At 44.0% G+C, this 23,221-nt stretch overlaps 1 protein-coding gene and 1 pseudogene across 1 annotated transcript; both read right to left on the bottom strand.

Moving 5' to 3' along the window:
• Nucleotides 1-16,207: 16,207 nt before the first annotated feature.
• On the bottom strand, nt 16,208-18,570 carry LOC112320027 (interferon lambda-3-like; annotated as a pseudogene).
• A 1,951-nt stretch (nt 18,571-20,521) lies between these two features.
• On the bottom strand, nt 20,522-21,998 carry LOC112320072 (interferon lambda-4-like). Its single transcript, XM_024577451.1, has 5 exons — nt 21,831-21,998; nt 21,327-21,398; nt 21,092-21,235; nt 20,777-20,851; nt 20,522-20,620 (listed from the first exon to the last, which is right to left on the bottom strand). Exons 1-5 carry the CDS (start codon nt 21,996-21,998, stop codon nt 20,522-20,524), a joined length of 558 nt encoding a protein of 185 aa, XP_024433219.1.
• Between the last annotated feature and the right edge of the window lie 1,223 nt (nt 21,999-23,221).

The following is a 23,221-nucleotide window of genomic DNA, read 5'->3' as shown; positions in this document are numbered from 1 at the left end:
AAAAAAGTTGCAGGCATCACAATACTTCCTATGAAATCTCCTCAAAACAAGGACATTCTACTACACAAATCACAATACTCCAAAGTTACAGTAATACTCCAACATTACAGTAACATTATCAACACTATACTATCTAAAATGTACTCCACATTCAAATTTATCCAGTTATACCAATAATGGAATTGTTCTTTAAAAATATTTTTTTTAAGATCCAGTACAGCCAAGGACTGATTATGCATTGCATTTAGATGTCAAAGTCGTCTCTTTCTGTCCTTTGATCCAGGGCAGTTCCATGGCCTTTTTGTTTTGTTTTATTCTTTGATGACATTGACATTTTGAATAGTCCAAGCTTGTTTTTCTGTAGAATATGCTTGGATTTATCTGATTCTTTCTTCATGATTAAAATTCAGGTTAAATGTTTATGCCAGGAATAATTCATAGGTGATGTTATATTCTCAGTGTACCACACCCACAAGACCTGGATGTCAGTGTGTCTATTTTCAGAGGTTGGGTTAAGGTGGAGTCCACCAGATTTCTCCATTGTAAAGGTTTCCTTCCTTCCTTCAAATAATGCCATCTGCGGGACGATCCTGAAGACTGTATGAACATCCTGTTTCTCAATACGTGTTCACCCAAACGTTGTAGCATCCAGAGATGATCCTTATCTGAATCAGTGATTTCATGGGTGGTTACAAAATGCCTGGAAGATTTTGAAGTATCAATTATGGGTCTAGTATAAACAGCCCAGATTTCCCATCAAGACAACAAATTCCCAGTACTCTGGTGGTATTTGACAACAATGTAGAAATAAGTTTCTTTGCTCTTTTTCTTGAAATCTTTTAATAGGTAGATTCCCCTACAGTCTGAATCTATTTGTCTATCTCTGTTCCCTTCCTTATTCCTATTACCTTTCCTGGTTCAGAATTCCTTGGAAATTCTGACCAAGAGCCCATATATCCCAGTGTTCGGAGAAATCATTAAGCTCAAGTGGGTGATAAAGCTTCAGCACCACCGATAAGTGATAACGACAATGAAGGTAGTTAACATATATTGAGCACTGATGATGTGCCAGGAATCATTCTAGGTAATTCGTATGTATTAAATAGCTGCATATTTTTAATAACCTTGTGAGGCAGGTGCTATTTTTATTTATTTATTTTATTTTTTTAATTTTTATTGTTATTCAAACAGGTGCTATTTTTATCCTTACATTGAAGGAAAGTGAGGTACAGAGAGGTTAGATGATCTGATCCGTCACAGACCCCGTAACTGGCAGATCTGGGGCCTGAGCCCAGATCGCCCCTCAGCTTATCTCTCTGACTCCCTTCAGCTTGAACAAAGAGATGTTGCAAAGATAAATACTAAAATATCTTGCAAGAAGATTGATATTTTTATCCATCAGGGTTCATTTGTAGGAGAAATAAACTACTCTAGCTATTCTAAACAGAAAAGAATTTTATAGTAAGAATTAGGCACTTACTGTGATGGTTAATTTTATGTATTAACTTGGCTGGGTCATGGTGCCCAGATATTTGAACAAACATTATTCTGGATGCTTCTGTGAGGGTGTTTTTGGATGAGATTAACATGGAAATCATGAACTTTGAATAAAATAGATTTCCCTTCATCATGTGATTGGCTCATCCGATCAGTTGAAAGCCTGAATGGAACAAAAGACTGACCTCCTTTGGTTAAGAGGAAATTTAGCCAAAAGTCTGTAGACTTGAACTGCAATGTTGCCACTCACCAGTGTATCCAGCTTCCCAGTCCATCTTGGAGATTTTGGATTTGCCAGCTTCCATAATTATCATGTGAGACAATTCCTTAAAATCCCTCTCTGTCTCTCTGTCTCTCTGTCTCTCTGTCTGTTGCTCTCTCTATCTCTATCTATCTCTATTATATTGATAATTGCTCTCATGGAATGGATACTGGGCAGAGGGGCAGTTAACCCTAGAGTTTGCTTAGAGAAAATAATACACATGTAGCCAAAATATGTTTTTTTAAATTTTGATTTTTCACATCATATTAATGGCCTAGTAGTGTCAGAAGCACTGAGAATTTTAAATAGTCATTTGATTCCAGATATCTAGTCAACCCCAAATTATCTGACTGAGTTAATGGCCTTCACCTATCCTTGGCAATCACTGACTATGTCACTTAGAAACACCTTTGGCTGCCAGAGATAGAATAGCCCAAAATAGGGATATTCCCCCCTCACATAACAACAAATCTGGAGGAGATGGCTGCTGCTTAGTTTAGTAGCTCCATAATATCAAAACAGATTTTCTCTTATTAGTGCCAAAATGACTGTCATAACTTCAGGTATCATTTCCACATTCAAGGAAGGGTAAAGGTATAAGGGAGAATCAGTATCATACCTAATAGTGAAAGACTAAATGTTTTCCCATAAGATTGGGGACAAAACAAAGGTGTCCACTTTCACCAGACCTACTCAGCATTCAAAGGTTCTTGTTAGTGCAGTAAGGCAAGAAAGAGAAAGAAAGACATGCAGATTGGAAAGGAAGAAAAATTGCCTTATTCACAGACAACATGATGTCTACATAGAAAATCCTGAAGAATCTACCAAAAAAGCTATTATAATTAATAAGTTTAATAATGTTACAGAAAACAAGATCATTATTCAAAAATCAACTATATTTCTATATGCTACCAACTAAACATTGAAAATATATAAGTTCTACTTACAGTACCATCAGAAATATGAAATACTTGTGAATAATTCTAGCAAAATATGTGCAAGATGTATATACTGAAAGCTAAGAATATTAATGAGAGAAATCAAAGATCTAAAATATATATATACTTTTATGCATCATAAAACTCAAAATTGTTAAGATATCAATTCTTAGTAAATAAACCTGTACATTCAATAAAATCCAAATCAAAAGCATAGGATGCTCCTTTAAATTGAACTGACAGATACCTAAATTTACATGGAAAGCAAAGAAAACTACTTTGAAAAAGAAAAAATTGGAATATCTACACAATATGATTTCTAGATTTACAATAAAGATAGAGATATCAAGAAAATAGTGTAGCATTGGTAACAGATAAATATGTAAATCAATGGAACAGAATAGAGTCCAGAAACAGACTCGCTCATACATGGTCAACTGATTTTAGCAAAAGGTGTCAAGGTAGTTTAGTGGAAAACAAAAGGAGTGGAAATAAGAGAGCATCCACATACAAACAAACAAACCAAACCTCTAATAGCATACCCCACACTGTATACAAAAATTAACCCCAGCCCTGGCTGGTGTGACTCAGTGGATTGAGCAATAGCCTTCGAACCAAAGGGTCACTGGTTCGATTTCCAGTCAGGACACATGCTTGGGTTGCAGGCCAGGTCCCCAGTGGGGGATGTGTGAAAGGTAACCACACATTGATATTTCTCTCTCCCTCTTTCTCCCTCCCTTCCCCCGTCTCTAAAAGTAAATAAATAAAATATTTTTTAAAAATTAACTCCAAATGCATCATATGCTTAAATATAAATTTTTATTTATTTACTTTTATGTATTTTATTGATTATGCTATTACAGTTGTTCCATTATCCCCCCTTTATACCCCTCCCCGATGCACACCCCCTCCCACCCAAATTCCCCACCTTTAGTACATGTCCATGGGTCATACTTATAAGTTCTTTGGCTTCTACATTTCCTATACTATTCTTAACCTCCTCCTGTCTATTTTCTACCTACCATTTATGCTACTTATTCACTGTAACTTTTCCTCCTTTCTTCCCCTCCCACTCCCCTGTTGATAACCATCCCGGTGATCTCCATTTCTGTGATTCTGTTTCTGTTCTAGCTGTTTGCTCAGTTTGTTTTTGTTCTTTTTTTTTCTTTAGCTTTGGTTGTTAATAGTTGTGAGTTTTCTGTCATTTTGCTGTTCATATTTTTTATATTCTTTTTCTTAGGTAACTCCCTTTAACATTTCATATGATAGTGGCTTGGTGATGATGAACTCCTTTAACTTGATCTTATCTGGGAAACACTTTATTTGCCCTCCCATTCTAAATGATAGCTTTGCTGGATAGAGTAATCTTGGATGGAGGTCCTTGCTTTTCATGACTTTGAATACTTCTTTCTAGTCCCTTCTTTCCTGCAAGGTTTATTTTGAGAAATCAGCTGATAGTCTTAAGGGAACTCCTTTGTAGGTAATTGTCTCCTTTTGTCTTGCTACTTTTAAGATTGTCTCCTTATTTTTAATCTTGGCTAATGTAATTATGATGTGCCTTAGTGTGTGCTTCCTTGGGTCCACCTTCTTTGGGACTCTGAGCTTCCTGGACTTCCTGGAAGTCTATTTCCTTGGCCAGATTGGGGAAGTACTCCTTCATTATTTTTTCAAATCAGTTTTCAATTTCTTGGTCTTCCTCTTCTCCTTCTGGCACCCCTATGATTCGAATGTTGGAATGTTTAAAGATGTCCTGGAGGTTCCTAAGCCTCTCCTCATTTTTTTGAATTCTTGTTTCTTCATTCTGTTCTGGTTGAATGTTTCTTTCTTCTTTCTGCTCCAAACCATTGATTTGAATCCTGGTTTCCTTCCTGTCACTGTTGGTTCCCTGAACATTTTCCTTTATTTCACTTTGCATAGCCTTCACTTTTTCCTCTATTTTGTGACCATACTCAACCATTTCTGTGAGCATCCTGATTACCAGTGTTTTGAACTGTGCATCTGATAGGTTGGCTATCTCTTCATTGCAATTGCTAGTTGTACTTTTTTCTGGAGCTTTGATCTGTTCTTTCATTTGAGCCATATTTTTTTTGTCTCGGCATGGGTGTTACACAGCAAGGGGTGGAGCCTTAGATGTTCACCAGGACAGGGCAACCCACAGTCCCTGCGTTGTGGTGCTGTATGTGGGGGAGGGGTCTGAGAGGGAACAATGCCATTAGGCTCTCTGCTGGCTTTCAGTCACTTCCTCTGCTACCCACAAGCAAATCGGGTCCTTCTGGTGCTGATTCCTGGGTGGGTGCTTTTGTGTACCATTCTAGGACCCAGTGGGTCTCTCCAGTGAACTCTCTTGTGAGGCTGGGAGTTTCTCCCATTGCCTCAACCCCCATCTGTTTTTTCAGTCAGAGGTTTTGAGACTTTATTTCCCTGTGCTGAAATCCTGGGTTGTGCGGTCTGTCTCGCTACCCAGTTGTTGCTCTCAGTTTATCTGCATGCATATGTGGGGCCACCTGCACCACCAGCCACCTCACCCACAGCATCCTCCAGCCACTGCCTTGCCCATAGTCCTCTCCACCCAGCCCAGCTGCCCGTCTCTGCCCCTCCTACTGGTCTGGATGAATGTTTCTTCTTTATCTTCTTGGTTGTTGGATCCATACAACCAAGTTCAATTTTCTGCCAGTTCTGGTTGTTTTTTGTTTTTAAAGTTATTGTTGTCCTTCTTTTGGTTTGTGAGAGGAGGCACAGTGTGTCTACCTATGCCTCCATCTTGGCCAGAAATCTAAATATAAATTTTTAAACTATTGAACTTCTAGTTAAAAATCCTTGAGATTGAGGGTTAAGCAGAAAATTTTTAGATAGGACACAGAAAACACAAACTATACAAGAAAGTATTCATGAAGTGAACTTCATCAAAATTAAAAACTTCTCTTGATAGACACTGTTAAGAAAATTGTATGACAAACCACAGACTAGGAAAAGTATTTGCAAAACACATATCTGATAAGGTTGAGTCCAGGACATATAAAGAACTCTAACACTCAACAATAAGTGTGGTAGGTAGCATGTTTGCACCCAAATGTGGGTGTCCTAATTCTTGGAGAGGCTGAGGCAAGCATGAGCAAAACCAGGTTGGCTGGAAGATGATGCAAGGTCTGAGAGAATTGTTGGGTGGATGAGAAGACAGAAGTGAGTGACAGAAACATGTTATATGGCAAAAGGACTTTGTAGATGTGATTAAAGTTTCAGACAATAAAATTGGGAGATTATCCTGAGTTAAGTGGTGGGCCCAATGTAATCACATAAGGCCCTACAAACGTAGGACTTTCTGTTCCAGGAGTCAGAGAGCTGTGACAGAAGGAGAAGTTAGAGTCAAAGTGTGAGAGGAGTTCCACCCAGGGCTGCGGGGTGGGGTGGGGGAGGTGCTGCATGGAAATCATGAGAAGGAATGCAGGCAGCCACTTGGAATAAAGACCTGTCTCATCCATATCTTGGCTATTGTAAACAATGCTGCAATGAATGTAGGGGTGAGTATATCTTTCAAATTAGTGTTCTTGTTTTCCTCAGGTAGATAAAGTGGGATTGCTGGGTCATATGGTAGCCCATTGATTGTTGAATAGATGAAGAAGATGTAGTACTTATATACAATGGAATATTACTCAGTTATAAAAAATACAATGAAATCTTGCCAATTGTGACAACATGAATGGACCTGTAGGGTGTTATGTTAAACGAAGTAAGTCAGACAAAGAAAGAAAAATACCATACGATTTCACTTATATGTGGAATCTGAAAAACAAAATAAATAACCCTGACTGGTGTGGCTCAGTGGATTGAGCACCAGCTTTTGAACCAAAGGGTAGCCAGTTGAATTCCCAGTTGGGGTACATGCCTGGGTTTCCGGCCAGGTCAGGTCCCCAGTAGGGGGTGAGTGAGAGGCAACCACACATTGATGTTTCTCTCCTTCTCTTTCTCCTTCCCCTCCCTTCTGTCTAAAAATAAATAAACAAATTTTTTAAATTTTATTTTTTAAATTATTTTATTGCTGTTCAATTACAGTTGTCTGCAATAAACAAAGTATTTTTAAAAATAAAATAAATGAACAAGCAAAACAAAATAGAAAACAAACTCAGATACAGAGAACAAATTGATGATTGTCAGATAGGAGGGCATGGGGGCTGGGGGGAAAGAGTGAAAAAGGTTAAGAAATACAAAATGCCAGTTTAAAAGTAGTCAGGGAGATGTAAAGTACAGCATAGGCAGTATAGTCAATACTATTGCAATAACTATGTACGGTGTCAGATGGGACTAGAGTTAACAGGGTGATTACTTTGTAAAATATATAAATGTCTAATCACCATGTTGCACACCTGAAGCTGATAGAATATTGTATGTCAACTATAATTTTTAAATAAATTTAAAAAAAATCCAAGCCATCTCAGACACCCAGAGAGGAGGAAGAATTTGGCCAAAACCTGGACGAGTTTACAAGTGGATTCTACCCCAGAGCTTACAGAAGGGAAAGCAGCCCCTGACAACACCCTGGTTGAGCCTCGTGAGACCCTAAGCAGAGGATCCACTAGAACCCATCCAAACTGCTCATGTACAGAAACTGTAAACTAATAAATTTGTGCTGTTTTAAACTGATGAATTTGTGGTAATTTATTATGGCAGCAATAGAAAACTAATAAAATAAGAGAAAAAACCCACAGGAGGGCATTTACCCTGCCTGGTGATTTCCATTATGTCACTGTCAACTTGTAGAGGAAAGACTGGCCCAACCTGAGGGGTTTCTGGGGTCGGGGTGGGTCAACCGGGAAGATGTCCTGGCAGTCAGGTCTGACTTGTGTCCCTACCATTCTGTCTTTTCCAGAATGCCCTATAAATAGAGTCATAAAGGATATGGCCCTGTTCTGGCTTATTTCAGGAGTAGGTAAATAAACAAGGAAGGGCAGGAGAAAAGAAGTACAAAGTAGCATGAGGAACTTTAGGGGCTGCTACATGTTTATCATTCTGATTGTGATATTTTCACAGATATATTCATATGTAAAAATGACCAAATTGTAAACTTAAATATGTGCAGTTTATTGTATGTCAATTATACCTCAATAAAGCTATGTATAAGATAGACAAGGTTAAGACATGAAAAGCCAAGTCATAAATGGGGAGAAAAGATTTATAAAACAATGATCCGATAAAGCCTTTTTTAACTTTGAAATTATATTTTATTATATATAATATGTTTTATTATATATAATATACATTTTTTATCTTTTTTTACTGTTGTTTGAACACAGTTGTCTCCATTTTCCCACCACCACTTTCCCACACCCCACCCCACCAACCCTCACCTCCCACCCTCAATCCTGCCCCCTTTGGCTTTGTCCAGGGGTCCCTTATACATGTTCCTTGCTGCCCCTTTCCCTCCTTTTCCCCGTTATCTCCCTCCTCTCTCCCCCGTGGTTACTATCAGTTTGTTCTTTATTTCAATGTCTCTGGTTATATTTTGCTTGCTTGTTTGTTTTGTTGATTAGGTTCTACTTATAGGTGAGATCATATGGTATTTGTCTTTTACCGCCTGACTTACTTCACTTAGCATAACGCTCTCCAGTTCCAACCAATCAGCATGGTCATCATAATTAAGTCAACAAACAAGTGCTGGCGAGGCTGTGGAGAAAAGGGAACCCTAGTGCACTGAAGATGGGAATGCAAACTGGTACAGCCACTGTGGAAAACAGTATGGAATTTTCTCAAAAAACTAAAAATGGAACTGCCTTTTGACCCAGCAATTCTGCTGCTGAGATTATACCTTAAGAATTCTGACACACTAATTCAAAAGAACCTATGTGCCCCAATGTTCATAGCAGCACAATTTACAATAGCCAAGTGCTGGAAGCAACCTAGGTGCCCATCAGGAAATGAATGGATCAGAAAACTGTGGTACATTTACACAATGATACAATAAAGTCTTTTTATCCAGAATATATATTTTAAAACTTGCAACTCAATAATAAGGCAAAAAACCAATAACAATGAACAAAACTTTTGAGCTGACACTTCACCAAAGAAAATATACATATTGCAAATGGCAATATGAGACCACACTCATCATCGTTAGTCATTAGGGCAATGCAAATTAAAACCATGAGAAACCATTACTCACTTTCTGAATGGCTATAATCAAGAAAGATTGAAAACAACAAGTGTTGGAGTTTGAGAGCAACTGAAACTGGGAACTCTGTGAGGTCAGGACCTGGGCTCTCTGGGTCCCACTGTGTCCCACTGCACCCCGTTCAGGGCCTGGCACAGGGTAGGGATTCAGGAGATGTTTATTGAATAAACAGACCAAATACTTTCAGAAGGTATTTCTTGAAGATGGGTCTGAAGGCAGTTGGATTCCCCAGGAAATCCCCTGAGATAATGTCCCACCTCAGGGGTGATGGCCTCACAATAGTTGTTAGTTAATCCCTTTGTCTATTAATTGTATATTTCTGACATCAACAGAGGCCACACCTGGGTCTTTGAAACTGGAATCCAATGTGATCCACTACCTCGGCTCTCTGAGGGCCCAGCGTCCACATTAACCTAGAGTCCATACATCACGTGTGTAGGAAGAAAGGTGGACGTGACAGTGGTGGGGCCATCGAAGGCCTCTCAGAGGAATAGGGGATCTAATTAAATGTTAAAGGATGAAGAGAAATAATGTGAAGGGTCTGTCTTTTCGTGACTGTGTCTCCAGTGACCAGTACATGGACAGACTCAAACTGATAAACGTTTACGTAAAAGAACTATGCTATTTTCATGTGAGGCCCTTCTGTTTCCACGGAGAAAATATATCTGTGTCAAGTCACCAGACAAAGACAAAGCATGACTTTGTCTGCAGGTAACTGAAAACCCTGTCTCACCAGGGCTCAAGCATGGAGGGAAATGCATTTTGTCACAATTAAGGACTCATAAATGTAGGTGGCTCTGGAGGGAGGATAGTGCATTTTAGAAGATCAAGGAAGTAAGGAGAGCTTAGATTCCTTCCATCTCTCAGATCTGCTGGGCTTCCATCTGCTTCCATCTCTCAGAGTTGGGTGGGCTGGCTGCTTCTCAGATCCTCATGGGGGCAAGATGGCTGCTGAAGTTCCAGCATGATGTGGAGAACAGAAACATCCAGGATAAAAAGGGAAACCTAGTCAGCACCAAAAAAATGTACTCTGAAAGGACTTCATTCATTTATTCAGAAACATCTACTGAGTCCCTACTCAGTGCCAGGCCCTGAACGGGGTGGCAGTGGGACACAGTGTGACCACAAGAACCCAGGCCCAGCAGAGTTCAGCCCAGTTGCTCTTAAACTCGAGCTCTTGCTACTTCCAACCTTTGTTTTTCTCTCTTCTTCCCATCCCTTATGCACCTCGAGGATTTTCTAAGAACAGCTCAAATGAAGGCATAGTCTGCTACTTAAAGCAAGGAGGCCCGCAATTCTGAGAGAAAGTCACCCGAATTCACTCAGTGAGAAGCAGAGAGCCAGTGGGGGTACAGTGGGCCCTTGCTCATACCCAACACCAGGTCCGGGTCCACAGGGGGATCTTGGGTGGGCTTATTAAGAATCCTGCCAACTAAATGACAGTGTAAGAAACGTCCGAACCTGTAGAAAATGTTTATGAGTTTATTTGAGCCAAACTGGCAGCACATGCCAGGATGCAAGATCTCAAATGCTCCCTCAGTCTTACCGATGATAGCCATTCGTGTGGGTGAGTAATGGTGTCTCCTCTGACTACCAGGAGACCTGTTTTGAGTGTGGTGGGTTGGTGCCAAGCATGCATTTCAGCTTCCCTGTTGTCTGCCTTCCTGCTTGCAGGTGCTGAAAAGCTAAAAACTATACCTTTCGGGCTCCCTGCAGTTAGGGGTCTGCCTGACATTTGTGTTCTTCCAATCGGATGCACTCAAACAACATCAGAATGGTGGACCAGGGATGGAGGCCGTGCTCCCGACTCCACCGCTGTGGAAGGGTCGACTTTTCTATGGAGGTCTTTCTGATTACAGCAGTTTCCTGATGGCAGTTGTCCCATAATTGTGACAAATTCCTGGTGGTGCTGCCTTCCTCTTCACGGCAGGGGGAGCCATTGCTTAATTGCGCTGTCAAGATCCTGACCCTACTATTGACTGAGAAGTAACGTTGACTAGGTGTTTTGTCATTGACAAGGATTTATTTGGGAGAAAGAAGGTGTTGTGACCCAGTGCATGTAGACGTGGCAGCCGCATGCACACTCTGGCCTGCCTGCCACGAAGGAGGGGTACTTATAAAAGGAAGAGGAAGAAAAGGGGGAGGGAGAGTTAGAACACAGAGTCCTTCCTGCAGAGTTCTCGTGTGCAGGGTTCTTGTGATCACCTGGAGTGGGAGACCGTCCACAAGCCCCGGCTCCTCCCAGAGACCCTCCAAACTGAGTACACTGTATTTTGCTGTGTATAACGCACATCTTTATTCCCAAATTTTTGAGGGAAAAATAAGGATGTGCACTATACATGGGTATAATGATTATATACGATGGGTATAATAATCCCATGTATAATGAGCACATAAGAATGAGTTTGCATTGTACAGAACAAAAAATGGTATTTTCTTTAAGTTCCAATTAGTCTTTATCACTAGAAAGGAAGTGGGCCTGAGAAAAGCCCAGGCTTATAGTTGGGCTTTTGAAGTTTTACCTACATGGTCAACACACAGCCTATTTGTTCAGCCTTCCTGACACTGAACACTCTATAATAAATCCCTTTCTGCTAAAATTACCTAGAACTGTATAGATTTGCCACGGCTACTGTAACAAATTACCACAAACTCTGTGGCATAAAACAACAGAAATGTATTCATTCTCTCATAGTTCTGGAGGCAAGAACTCTGAAATCAGTATCACTGGGCCAAAATGAGGGGTTGGCAGAGCCATGCTCCCTCTAGAGGCGCTAGGGGGACGCCTTTCCTCTCCTCTCCCCACTGCTGCTGGCTGTTGGCACTCCTTGGCCTGTGGCCACCTCACTGCAGTCTTTGCCTCCTCCTCTCCTGAGTATGTAATCTCCCTCTATCTTTCTCTTACAATGACACTGGCCATGGCATTCAGGGCCCACATTGATAATCCAGAATAACCTCACCTCAGAATCTTCAATTTAAGCACATCTACAAAGACCTGTTGTGCAGATAAGGTCACATTTATGTGTTCCAGGGATCAGGGCATGGATATCTTTTGGAGAGCCATTCTGTAGCCTGCCACAGGTATCAACACAAAACCTTTCTTGAGTGCCTACCACCCCCAAGCCTGACTCCCCATCATTAGCCAGCATGGGATCCCTGTGTATATGCCATCTCTTTCCCTCTGCAGTCACTGTCTGCTCTGCCTTAGGTCCGGTAATCTGGACACCAAGCAGCTGGGACTCCCTTGCCTTCTCTCTTCCAGCTGGGTTCGGCCAATGGGAGATGTTAGCAGAACATTGGAGGGGAATGAGCAGTTGGGTATTGTCAACAGAAAAGATGTCCAAACCCGTACGGAATTTGTACAAGAATTTATCTGAGCCAAACTGAGGATCTATGCCAAAGACCAAGATCTCAAATGCTGCAGAGAATGACAGTTGCAGTTTCTTTTATGCATTTTTGGAATTAAGGAGTGAATGTACGGAAGAATACCTGAAGGTGGGAGAAAGCAAGGTGGGGATTGTATTACAGGCTAGTTAACAAGATTCTGTGCTTTCTTAAGGGTGGTCATGCCTTCCAGGGGTATTACTTCTGACATCTCAAAGGTGTGTTAACCTGGATGCACAAGAATGTACAGAGCTGGCTTAAAAGCCTCTCACTAAAGAAGTTGTAGGCCTGGGGCATGACTGCCCACCATGACCTCCCCATTTAAGAACTTACAATCAGATCACCCTGTGAGGTTACTTTTCATAGCAACTTTTCATACATAGAACCCCCTCTTTTCTCCACAGTATGTAGTCTCCTGCCTCTTTCCCCCCTTGGCTGTGGACTGGCAGAATCTCTCTGCCTGGAAACTAATGGCCACTACTCATTGTGTCCTTTCTGGTTTAGGAAGGGTAATAGCTTCTGGCTCTTAGCTGGGCCTGGGCTGCTTAGCTTTGCTGGTGTTCCTTACCCAGGCCCCACATCTCTACAGTCTGCTTAAATAAATCCCTTACCCCATCTGATGGTGACACTGGTCTGCAGGGACCCTGGCTGCTACAGTCACATAAGTCACACCCATACTCATCCTTAGCAGGAAGAATGGGAATCCTGTGATTGGTTTAGACCACTCAAGATTCACCAGGAATGATGTAGGGGAGGGGCTCTGCCAAAAAGAAGGAAGTGAGAAATTTTTGTTTGGCTGGCAACAACTGTGTCTCTTTTATCCATTTTAGAGATAGGGATAAAACTTCCTCTTTCATTTGACAGTTTACAAATTAGAACTTTAAATAATGATTAATTGGTTTAATATTGAGTCCTAGTTTGTGCCAGAGATTGTGCTTTAGCACTTGACTTGATTTACCATATTTAATTCACACAGCCACCCATTGAGGAAGGAAATTATAACTATTTTACTAATTAAAAACTAAAAGTTTAAGTGGCTTCCCTAAAGTCACACAGTGGTTAAGTGAGCGGAAATTGAAATTCTAAGATCTCTCTGTTGTCAGAGTTTACATTTTTAACCAGCACAACCACAATGCCTCCTTATGGTTCTTGAGATATTTCCACATGCCGGGTGAGATGTTAATTGTGTTGCATATATTTTGTCTATTCCAAAAAGGTATAAATACATATCCTGCATCTCTCCTCATGGAGGTCAAACTCACCATCATCTTGTAACTGAATGCACAGTCAGCTGCCTGCTGCTGTAAAGGCCAGTCCTTGAGAGGCAGGTGCTGATATAAAAGAAAGTGGTTTATTTTCATGTGCCAGCAACCTGGAAGATAGGGGAGTCAGTTCTCAAAGCCCATCTCCTCCTCTAAGTAGAGGCAGAAGTTTTTATGAGAATGGAGAGGAAAACAGAACAAAAAGATCAAGCAAAGGGGTTGAAAAGTTCTCTACATGGAAACAAGCACAGTCCATTCCAATAATGGTCTGGTGTGCATCATCCTTGCTTCGCATTATCCTGGTTTCATGTCATCCTGGCTCCATGGATGAAGGTCAGCAATTCTCCCAGAGCTGGGATGCTTGAAGGTTGAAATCTATATCTTTTGAACTTTGTTCCTAAGATTCTTATACAAACATGCTGTTCACCTACAAGCTACATATTAGTCAGAATTAGTACTTAGAAGAACAATGTCAAAAGAATGGTGGGTGGGTTATGATTTCCCCCATTACAATTTTCCACTGTTACAAATCCCCACTGTCAATTTTTCTTCCATTTCTATGGAAATTAGAAGGTTTTAGCAAAAACATTTCAGAAAACTAGGATTCAGCTTAGTTCATAGGTGAAAAATAAAATTTTATAAACAATTCACTGAATTAGGGTTTAATATTCATAACTGTGTATTATAGATTTTATTGAAACACAATTTTTCTCCTGAAATCATCCTCATTTTTATTAGTGCCCAATGAAGACCAATTACTTACTGTATTAAATCCAATTTCAATTTGGCCTGATCATTTGTATAAACACAACAGGAATAGCAACTAATCATGAAGGTTTTCTTAAATTTTTCTTTGCTGGAATGTTACAAGCAATTTTCAGATTGAATTTTGATTAGTTCCACAGGGCCAAGCCACACAGTTGCCATAAGCCTTTGCCTGAAATCCATAGGTTTTGGTAAATTCCTCAAGTTCTCGAGGTCCTCAAAATGTCTTGTTCTTTCTTGCCATCTCTCAGGAAAGCAAGTTTTGTTCTTTACCAGGAAAGACTGCCATGGACCATATGAATAAGCAAGGTACCAGGCCATTTTTCCAAGAGGCTTTTACCAGTTTCAATGTCAATCTTTATTTCTTAAAGGTTTTTTGACATCCAGAGTCTAGGCATGTCTCTCTCAGATATGACATTCCAGTCAGTCTTGGTTAATAAAACCACAATTGAAAATTGGAAGAAATCAGATTCCTATTGAATCCATGCAAATAAACATATTGCCAAGAAATAATAATAATACTCATTAAGAATTTTTAAATTCTGGAGGGATCAAGTAGAAAGAAAAATATAAATGCATCAATATTGTTACAATTTACCAAATTGCTCTAGGAAATCAAACAAGTTTTTTTAATTAGCAATATTTTGAACAAAGTCACAAGAACAATAATTATCCTCGGTTCACTCACTCCTACAGTGAATTCCTGTTCATCCCCATTATCCGCCAGCATTTCTCCAAACCAAGTCATTCCCTACAGCCCCACAAATCCCCATCTATTTCAGAGGTATGATCTGAAAATTTATTCTCAGAAATTCATATTTTAGAATAAATCAGAAGATGTAACACTTTTGCAGATTCACCAAAGTAAAACAATGATAGTCACTAAATGACCCCAAAAATATTTTAAATGACATGGTTATAGGTCAGAACACAATTGACAAAGAAATTTGCTTTGCTGTAATAACATTTTAAGATAACACACAAAATTACAAATGAAAGTATATCAGACCAAGACACCTATTAATTTGTTCTCCACTGTCTAATTATACCTGGGTTTCTATTGGGAAATAACAATCAGTTTTGGAAAGTCAAAGAGAGCTATTGGGTTTTTCACTTGTCATTAAAATGATCGGTTTGCTTTACATCTATCTATGTGCCTTTCTTTTTCTTTCTCAGTTCTTCTTTTTCCATTCCCATTTCACTTCTTCAGAATTCCTCTCCAGTGTTTTTTCTTCCTGCACGTCTCTTTCCTTTATCCTTTCTCACCTTTTTTTTGGACTTCCTCAGTTCCTTCTCTTTTTGCTTTCTTCCTCTACACATTCCTTCTTCACCTTGCATGGACCTTCTTCAACTTACACAAACACTCTATGACTTACACAAACCCTTTACAATTTACACAATCCTTCTGCAACTTTTCTAGTCCCCAAAACTTTTAGTTTGCCCTTTGAACTCATCCAGAAATAATAATTTTAGCAAAACATGTCCCAGTGATTAGGTGGCATGGAACTGTAACTGAGAACTTTGACATCAGTACTCCCCAAATCCCTCAGAAATCAGACGTGCTCAGGAGGGGAAATCCAAGAGTCAGAGATTCACAGAATGTCAAAAGAGGTATTTGGGGTAAATAAGACGGATCGATGGTCTATGGGGTCAGCAGCAAAGTGGACACAGCAATCAGACCTCTTCCGAACCAACCCTGGACATTCAAATACACATAAAACACACACAACCCATAGCACAAACAGCATCTTTTTCTCACTGTTTATTTGCACAATTTTTACAAAATGTAAAAAATATAAACATTTTATTGGGTGAGAGTTTGAAAATTCACTCAGATAAATACATAAATACCGGATGGGTGGTAATAAATTAATAAAAGTGAGCGACACATAAATAAAATCTAAGATGCTGGAGCAGGTAGCAGGTGGGCCTCAGGTCAGACACACAGGTCTCCACTGGTGACACCTTTCAGGTCACGGGTGAGTGGGCGGAAGAGGTTAAATGCCACAGAGGCTTCAAGGCAGTCAGGGGACTCCGGTAAGAAACACAGGACAGGGCAGTGGCTGGCCCTCATCTGGGCTTCCAATTATCCCCCAAACTGGACACTCCACAGTCACTCACCTTTTTCTGGGCTTCCTGGTGGCAGTGCAGCCACTGGCAGAGATGGCCTCAGGGCCTGGGGCCTGCTGTGGCCTGAGCTGGGACCTGCAGGCAGAGGAGGGTGGTATGTGAGGCAGAACCTGGGACAAAGAGGGACATACGGGGGTGGGGAAGGGAATCAGAGCCAATAAATATAGCCTGGGATCCCAGAGCACTCACACAGGCCTGAAGCTTGGCATGTATTGCATGTGGCACAGTGTGTGAAGGGGCTGGTCCAGGATGTCCCCCAGGGTTGAGTTAGCCATGGTCCCCAGGAACTTCAGTGTCAGGGATAGCTCAGCCTCCAAAGCCACGGGGCACTCCCACACATGAAGAGGGGAGAAAGGGACAGGTGAGGGCTATCTGTGACAGAGAACAGATGAGGGGATCTGAGGAAAGAACAGGTAAAGGTAAAACATCAGGGAACAGGTGAGAGAACACAGAGAATGTGGGCATGTGAGGGAAAGAGGTCAGAGGGGCTGGGTAAGAGGACAAGGAGATGGGAACAAATGAGAAGAGGTGAAGGGGATACTCAGGAGCCAGAGGAGTGGGGCCAGTTGAGGGCTGGGCTGGGCCTTACTCTCCTAACTCACCTGCAGCTGCCTCAGGTCACAAGTCCTGGGGAAAGGGCAGAACTTGCAGCACCAGTTCTTCAGCAAGAGTGACTGCTCCTAGAGAGCAAGGGCAGGGGTCAGCACACAGCTGGAGGGCTGAGGTTAGACCCCTGCAGTGGGATTGGAGGGAGACCAATGACATAGAAGGGGGGTTAACTTCCAAAAGGAGGGTGGAGGCATCTCCACTGCAGAAGAAATGAGTCAGCCCAATGCAGCAATAGCAGAAGTCAGCCCACTGTGCAAAAGGGCAGGGTAGCCCAGTGAGGGGAGGGTACAGGTCCACCCTGAGCCAAATGGAGCATGGTAAGCCACAGAGGGAGGGTGGAGGTTGGCCCACAGCAGATGGGGCAGCGGAGAAGACTCACCAAGGCGTCCTTGGCCCTCCTGAAGGCCTTCATTTCTTGTGGGGCCAGAGACATGAACTGGGCCATGGGGCAGAGCCTTGCACCCTGGAGGGCACTGAGGGGCATGGGGACAGGAACTGCTGCCGTCCTCGTCAGCACTGTGGTCCTCAGCATCAGCACCAGTGTGCAACTCACAGGCTAGTCTGTGTTATAGAAGGAGAGACCAATGAGGGCATGGACAGTGTCAGGGGCTGAGGGTGGAGGCTGTGGGGAGTTGGGGGTCACAGGCAATGATGAGGGGGCTCATTCAGCTGCATCCTTTTTTTCTGTGTCTGGACTCTGTCAGCAGAGGGGTATCCAAGTGTCCACTGAGGGCTGTCACCATGGTCTCTCATCAGCCTGGTTTTGTGTCCGTGACCTCAGTCTCCTTGTCTGGGTCTCAGTCTGCTTCTCTGTCTGCGTCTCTGAACTTCCAGCTCTGCTCCAGTGGAACCCCTGCCTGAGCTCCATGACACAGCTTTTAGCCTGGACAGACTGGCAATTCCGCCTGATGTAGGAAAAGTGAAACAGACCTGCCACTAGGGGAGGCCCCAGGCTGGGGAAGACTATGCAGTGGGAGGCCCGGAGCCCTGAGAAAGAGAAACTGGCACAGATCCAGGTTCACATACAGGAGGTCAGTTCCTAAGATAAGTCTCACCATAGGGGAAGCCTCAGCCCCACAAAAGGTGGTCACAGTACCCTGATGACCTGGGGACAAAGGGATCTGTCTTTGTGCACAAAACTACAGTTCAAGGGGGAGGAGGAGAAAGGCACCTATAAGGGAGTTGCCACCAAGAACCTTGAACTTCCAAGAGATAGGTTACTGAGAGGAGGGGAGAAGACAAAAGGAGAAGGCTGCTAGTGGGTGGGAGGGAGTCAGAAAGGCAAAACAGCCCAGATTTCAGAGAGGAGACCAGCTCTTCCCTCCCTTCCACACTTGGTACTGAGAGGGAAAGAATGGGGAGGAGAGAGGAGCCTCACTAACATCTTAATTGTCCAGGCACCGAGGGACGCAGGAATAGGAGCCTCTCTAGGAAATTGCGGTGTGGCCAAGGACTTCAGGGAACCAGCTCAGTTTGTGACAAACACCTTTATTCATTCACCAAGCATCATTCAGCCCCCACTTTGTGCCAGGCATAGTTCCAGGTGCCAGTATTGGGCATTGGAAAAAACCCTGGAAAACAAGACTTGGAGGAACTTTTTAGTGGACAGGAGGAAGGGAGAGTAAGGGGAAGGGCTTATGCATGTGGTATGCATTACATCATTTAGCAGAAAGTGAAAGAACTAAATCCCAGTGAGAGCAGGGTGTAGGAGGGGGTTGCACTGAATGAGGTGGCCTGAGAAATCACAGTTGAATGAAGACTTAAAGAAGTGAGGGCGGCAATTATGTGAAGATTGAGCAGAGAGCAGTCAGTGCAAAAGGAAAAGGGGACGCCCCATTTTGTCTGGTACTTTATATTTCCCGTTATTGCTAAGGCTTTGCCACAATGTATTGAACAATTGAACCCATGATAACATCAAGGGAACACTGTACTTTCAGTATATTTAAATATGGAGTGACATTGGCAGAACAGGTCACAAACTTAGTGCTGTCCACTGTTTTAGAAATAAATTCACTTGAAATAATGAATAAGTAAATATGTAGTAAACCACAGGGACTTAGAGATGATAAGAGACCTGCCCAAAGTCACCCAGCAAGTAAGTGGTACATGCAGCTCTTAACCACGTTTCGTCTCACACTCTAGCTTCTGTGCAGCTAGAGCTGGACACAGGGACAATAATTTGTAGCACGGAGCTGCCAAGTACTTTTTGACACTTGAATCCCACACCAACCCCCTGTTTCCATTATTCAAAATCCCAGGGAGAGAGTGGACAGACCCTCAGTTGAGAGAATTGAGCTCTGATACACAAAAATGTTTCAAAGCCAAGGACAGGGTCCTGCCCTAGTCACCTTCCTATGCACTGGTCAGTTTCTGTCAATTGCAGTGGCCTTAACCCAGGGCCAGAGGCATTGCATCAACAGTGAATTGTGAAAATGGACAAAGGATGTCAAAATTCCTAAATTCATACTTTTTTCTTAGAAAGGAAGTTTCCAGAGGTGGCTGAAAGTATGAGATTCAAACCTGGCTGTGACCTTCACTAGCTGTGTGAACTTGGCGAAGAAACCTACAGTTAGCAAGCATGATCGCCAGCCCACTGACTTGGACACAATAAAAAAGTGTGATTGTTTGTATATTTTTATGTGTGTGTGGTTATTTAATAGAGATCATTAATGAAGACCATCCTATGGCTCAGCTGGAAGCTTTACAAACACTACTTCAGTGTACGTTACTCATTTGCAAGAAAAGGATAAGAATGCCGTTGTATGGATGAGGAGACTGAGACTCAGAGAGAAGTAATTTGCCCAGTAACACCATAAGTAAGAGGGTGACTCAATTGAAACTGAAGTCACCTGATTTCCGTGGTTCAGTATTTTTAACTGAAAAGTGACCCTCAAAACGATCACAGGGGATGAACCAATGTAAATGCAAAGATATTTAATAATGGCAATCAATTATCACCAGAAGACAGAATAACAAATCACATAGGGATTTCACAGATACAAAAGTCACGTGGGTAACAGAATCCAAAATGCTACAGTCAGCTAAGGACTTTGGGCCCTTCCACTGCCAAATCCCTGAGGGGATGAGGCCTCCCCAGTGGGGAGATCAGAGTCACAGATTCACAGAATCTCAAAGCAGACACTGAAGGTTGAGTTCAAGGTGTGGGACCTGCCATGGGAGATGGTGTTCTGGGCTTCTGTAACCAGAGAAGTAGAACATTGTCTGTGGTACGTGCAGGCAGCATACCGTGTGGACCCAGATGAGGCCCCTGGAAGATCTTAGGGGAATGCATCAGGTGGACATGTCTTTGCTTCCGGAGGGGGGGTGGGGGTGGGGGAGACACGTCATGGTCCTTGTATCTGCTCCTCCTCATGCACGCAGCCCAAATGATGGAGGTTGGCAGGCAGAGGCAGAGTCCCCTGAGCTTCTGTGCCCCAGGCTGGAGACTCCAGGAAAGGGCACCACAGCCACGATCGCAGCCATCCGCCTTCCCCGTGGAGGCTGCGCGGGGTCAGAGACAAGGCCCCGAGTGCGCCACCAGCCTCAGGTCCCACGTGAGCAGGCGAAGGAGGTTGAAGATGATACTGGCTTCGTGGCATTGAGGCGAGTCCTGGAACAAGGAAGGAGGCACAGCGAGGCTGAGGCAGGAATTTCCTCCAGAAAAACTCCTCCGTCCATTCCCAAACCCTCCTCTTCTCCGGACAGAGCCCCTCCTCACACAGGCCCGCCCCCGATGCCCACCCGCTTAACTGTCAGCTCCACTCACAGCTCTCCGTGTTTTGGAGCGCCTCTTGGGTGACCGGTGGGACTTCCTCGAGGAACCTGGCCTCACCACCTCCAGCTGGAGTGGGGGCAGGAGGTAAACAAAAGAGTCTAAGAACTGAGTCCCTCACCTACTTCACCTGCGAGCCTCCCAGCCCCAGACCGAATCGCAGATGTGGGGACGCCAAGAGGAAGGGAATCTGTCTGGACGGGTTTGGGGCTCAGCGAGACCGATCGCGGATCCGGTGGCCCAATGTGGGGCCAGAGAGCGCAGAGCAAGCTGGGGGAGGTTGGAGGGGCCGGGCGCGGGAACACTCACGCAGGCCACCACGTCCCTTCGCGCAGCCGCCAGCAACTCCAGGGTCGGGGTGACTCCAGGAAACAACTCTGGGCTGGGGAGGCTGCTCAACACGGCCTGGGCATCCGAGAGGTCCCGGGCCACGAGGCGGAGTCGCGCGCAGGTCTGCGAGGACACCACAGAGTTAGTGGCGGCCTTGCCCCTGGCTCCCCTCTCCTGCCCTCATCCCGGGGCCCGACCAAAACATAGGCCTCACCGAGGGCCGCGGGGGGTCCCTCCTTGGGCGGAAGGAGCAGTTGCGTGGCCTCCAGCTCAGTGTCTCTTCCTCCTGGGGTGGGGGATGGGGACAAGGGAGGGGTGAGGGCGGGCTTCTTCTCCAGGGCCCCTTAAGCGCTGGGATGTCGAGGATTCCTGGACGTGGACCCGGACTGGCCAATACAGTCCTGTGTATTGTGGCTGAATAATCACAAAGCGCTCATAGGATGTGAACTCCGACTGAAACGAACCCCTTGTGGAGCAGCGCTCCCCAACATGAGCCGAGTCTGCCTAGCTGGGGCGCCCTTTTGAGATTGGCATGAAGGTACTTTCTGTGCTTAGGATGCCCGCAGTCACCAAGCTCCGGTGGTCAGAATTCTGGACCCTGAGATCTCAGATGCACCTGCTGGTCGCTAGGATGCTAAGGTCTCTGGGGCCAGGTACTGGCATCCCTGATCCCAGCAGACCCAGCATCCCCGGGACTGGGGGTCTGGGCATCACTCACGTAGTGGTCCCTCAACACCTTGATCGCCACCAACGCCTTGGGGTCCAGCCAGCGGTAGTGCGACAGTAGGCAGCGCTGGGGTTCAGCCACACCTGGGTCCACCACCACACTCCCTGTTACCAAGACCCACAGCCCCACGGACACCGCGGCTGGGCCACTTGGCCTCATCTCTGCTCCTGTAGAATGTGAGGGACGTCAAGGAGGCTGAGTGGAAGGCCAGAGTCCAGCCCCTGCCTCTGGTTAGACTGGCAGAGGGACCGACCTCAGATCGCTGGCACTGAGAACCCGCAGGGGGAGAGATGCGGTGGGCCCTGAGACCCCTGCTACCCTGAGCCTCTGTCCCCTCACTCCTCACCTGCAATGTGCCCTCCGTGCCTCGTGTGGGAGCAGGGTCTGCCTTGTACTGTCCCCTGTGAGGCGTCCAGAGTGGTGTCCACCTTCACCAGCAGTGCCTGCTCTCTCCATGACGGCTTTTATGAACCCCAGCTGGGCTTCCCCAGTCAGGTTAAGTTTTCGGAACATCAGCGCTGGCCACTGGCCCAGTGGGATGCTGGCCCTGGCGGGAGGACTTTACTCTCCCGTCCCCAGGTGCCAACCATGGCTCTGCCCCAAGTCTCTAACCTTAGGCAACTGAGTGTTTCTGTTTTCTGAACGTGTTTGTCTTTTCTGCTTGTGTTGGTCTTTTTCTGCACTCTAGGAGTGAACTGAAAACACACCATTTCCTTCTCTTGGAAGGTACAGACTTGGCAGAGGTGCCCACACAAGAGTTTGCCTGAGGAGTTCATACTGGCGGTTTCCAGTGCTCTCTCTTTTATTACGTCTGTCTCTTTCTGTTTTCTCTCTCTGCATGAGTACTCCCCCCTTCACTTCTCTCTTGTCTTTTCTCATCTGGATCTTTGTGCTGGGGACACAAAGAGCATCCTTAGGCGCTCTGTTGTGTACGAGCATCAGTGAGTGCACTTACACAAACCTACATGGTACAGCCTGCTACACACCTAGGCTGTGTGGTACAGCCAGTCGCTCTTGGGCCACAAACCTATACAGCATGTTACTGTGTTGAATACTGCACCAACTGTGACACAATGGCTACAATGGTTTCGATGTTTTCTAAACATAGAAGGTACAGTAAAAACATGATAGAAAAAGATTTGTCAAATGCAACACCTGTATAGGACACTTACCATGAATGGAACTTGCAGGACTGGAAGCTGCTCTGGGTGAGTCAGAGAGTGCGAGCTGAGTGAGTGTGAGGCCTGGGACATCACTGTCCACCACCACAGGCGTTATAAACACTGCACGCTTAGGCTACACTAAACCTACTAGAAATATTTTTCTTTCTTCAATCAGAAAGTAATCTTAGCTTTCTGTAACCTTTCCTCTATAAACTTTAA

The sequence above is a fragment of the Desmodus rotundus genome, chromosome 12 (genome assembly GCF_022682495.2).
Source record: "Desmodus rotundus isolate HL8 chromosome 12, HLdesRot8A.1, whole genome shotgun sequence".
Taxonomy (NCBI): Eukaryota; Metazoa; Chordata; class Mammalia; order Chiroptera; family Phyllostomidae; genus Desmodus; species Desmodus rotundus.
Note: the sequence above shows the minus strand (reverse complement) of the source record. Positions and strands in the feature narration are given on the sequence as shown.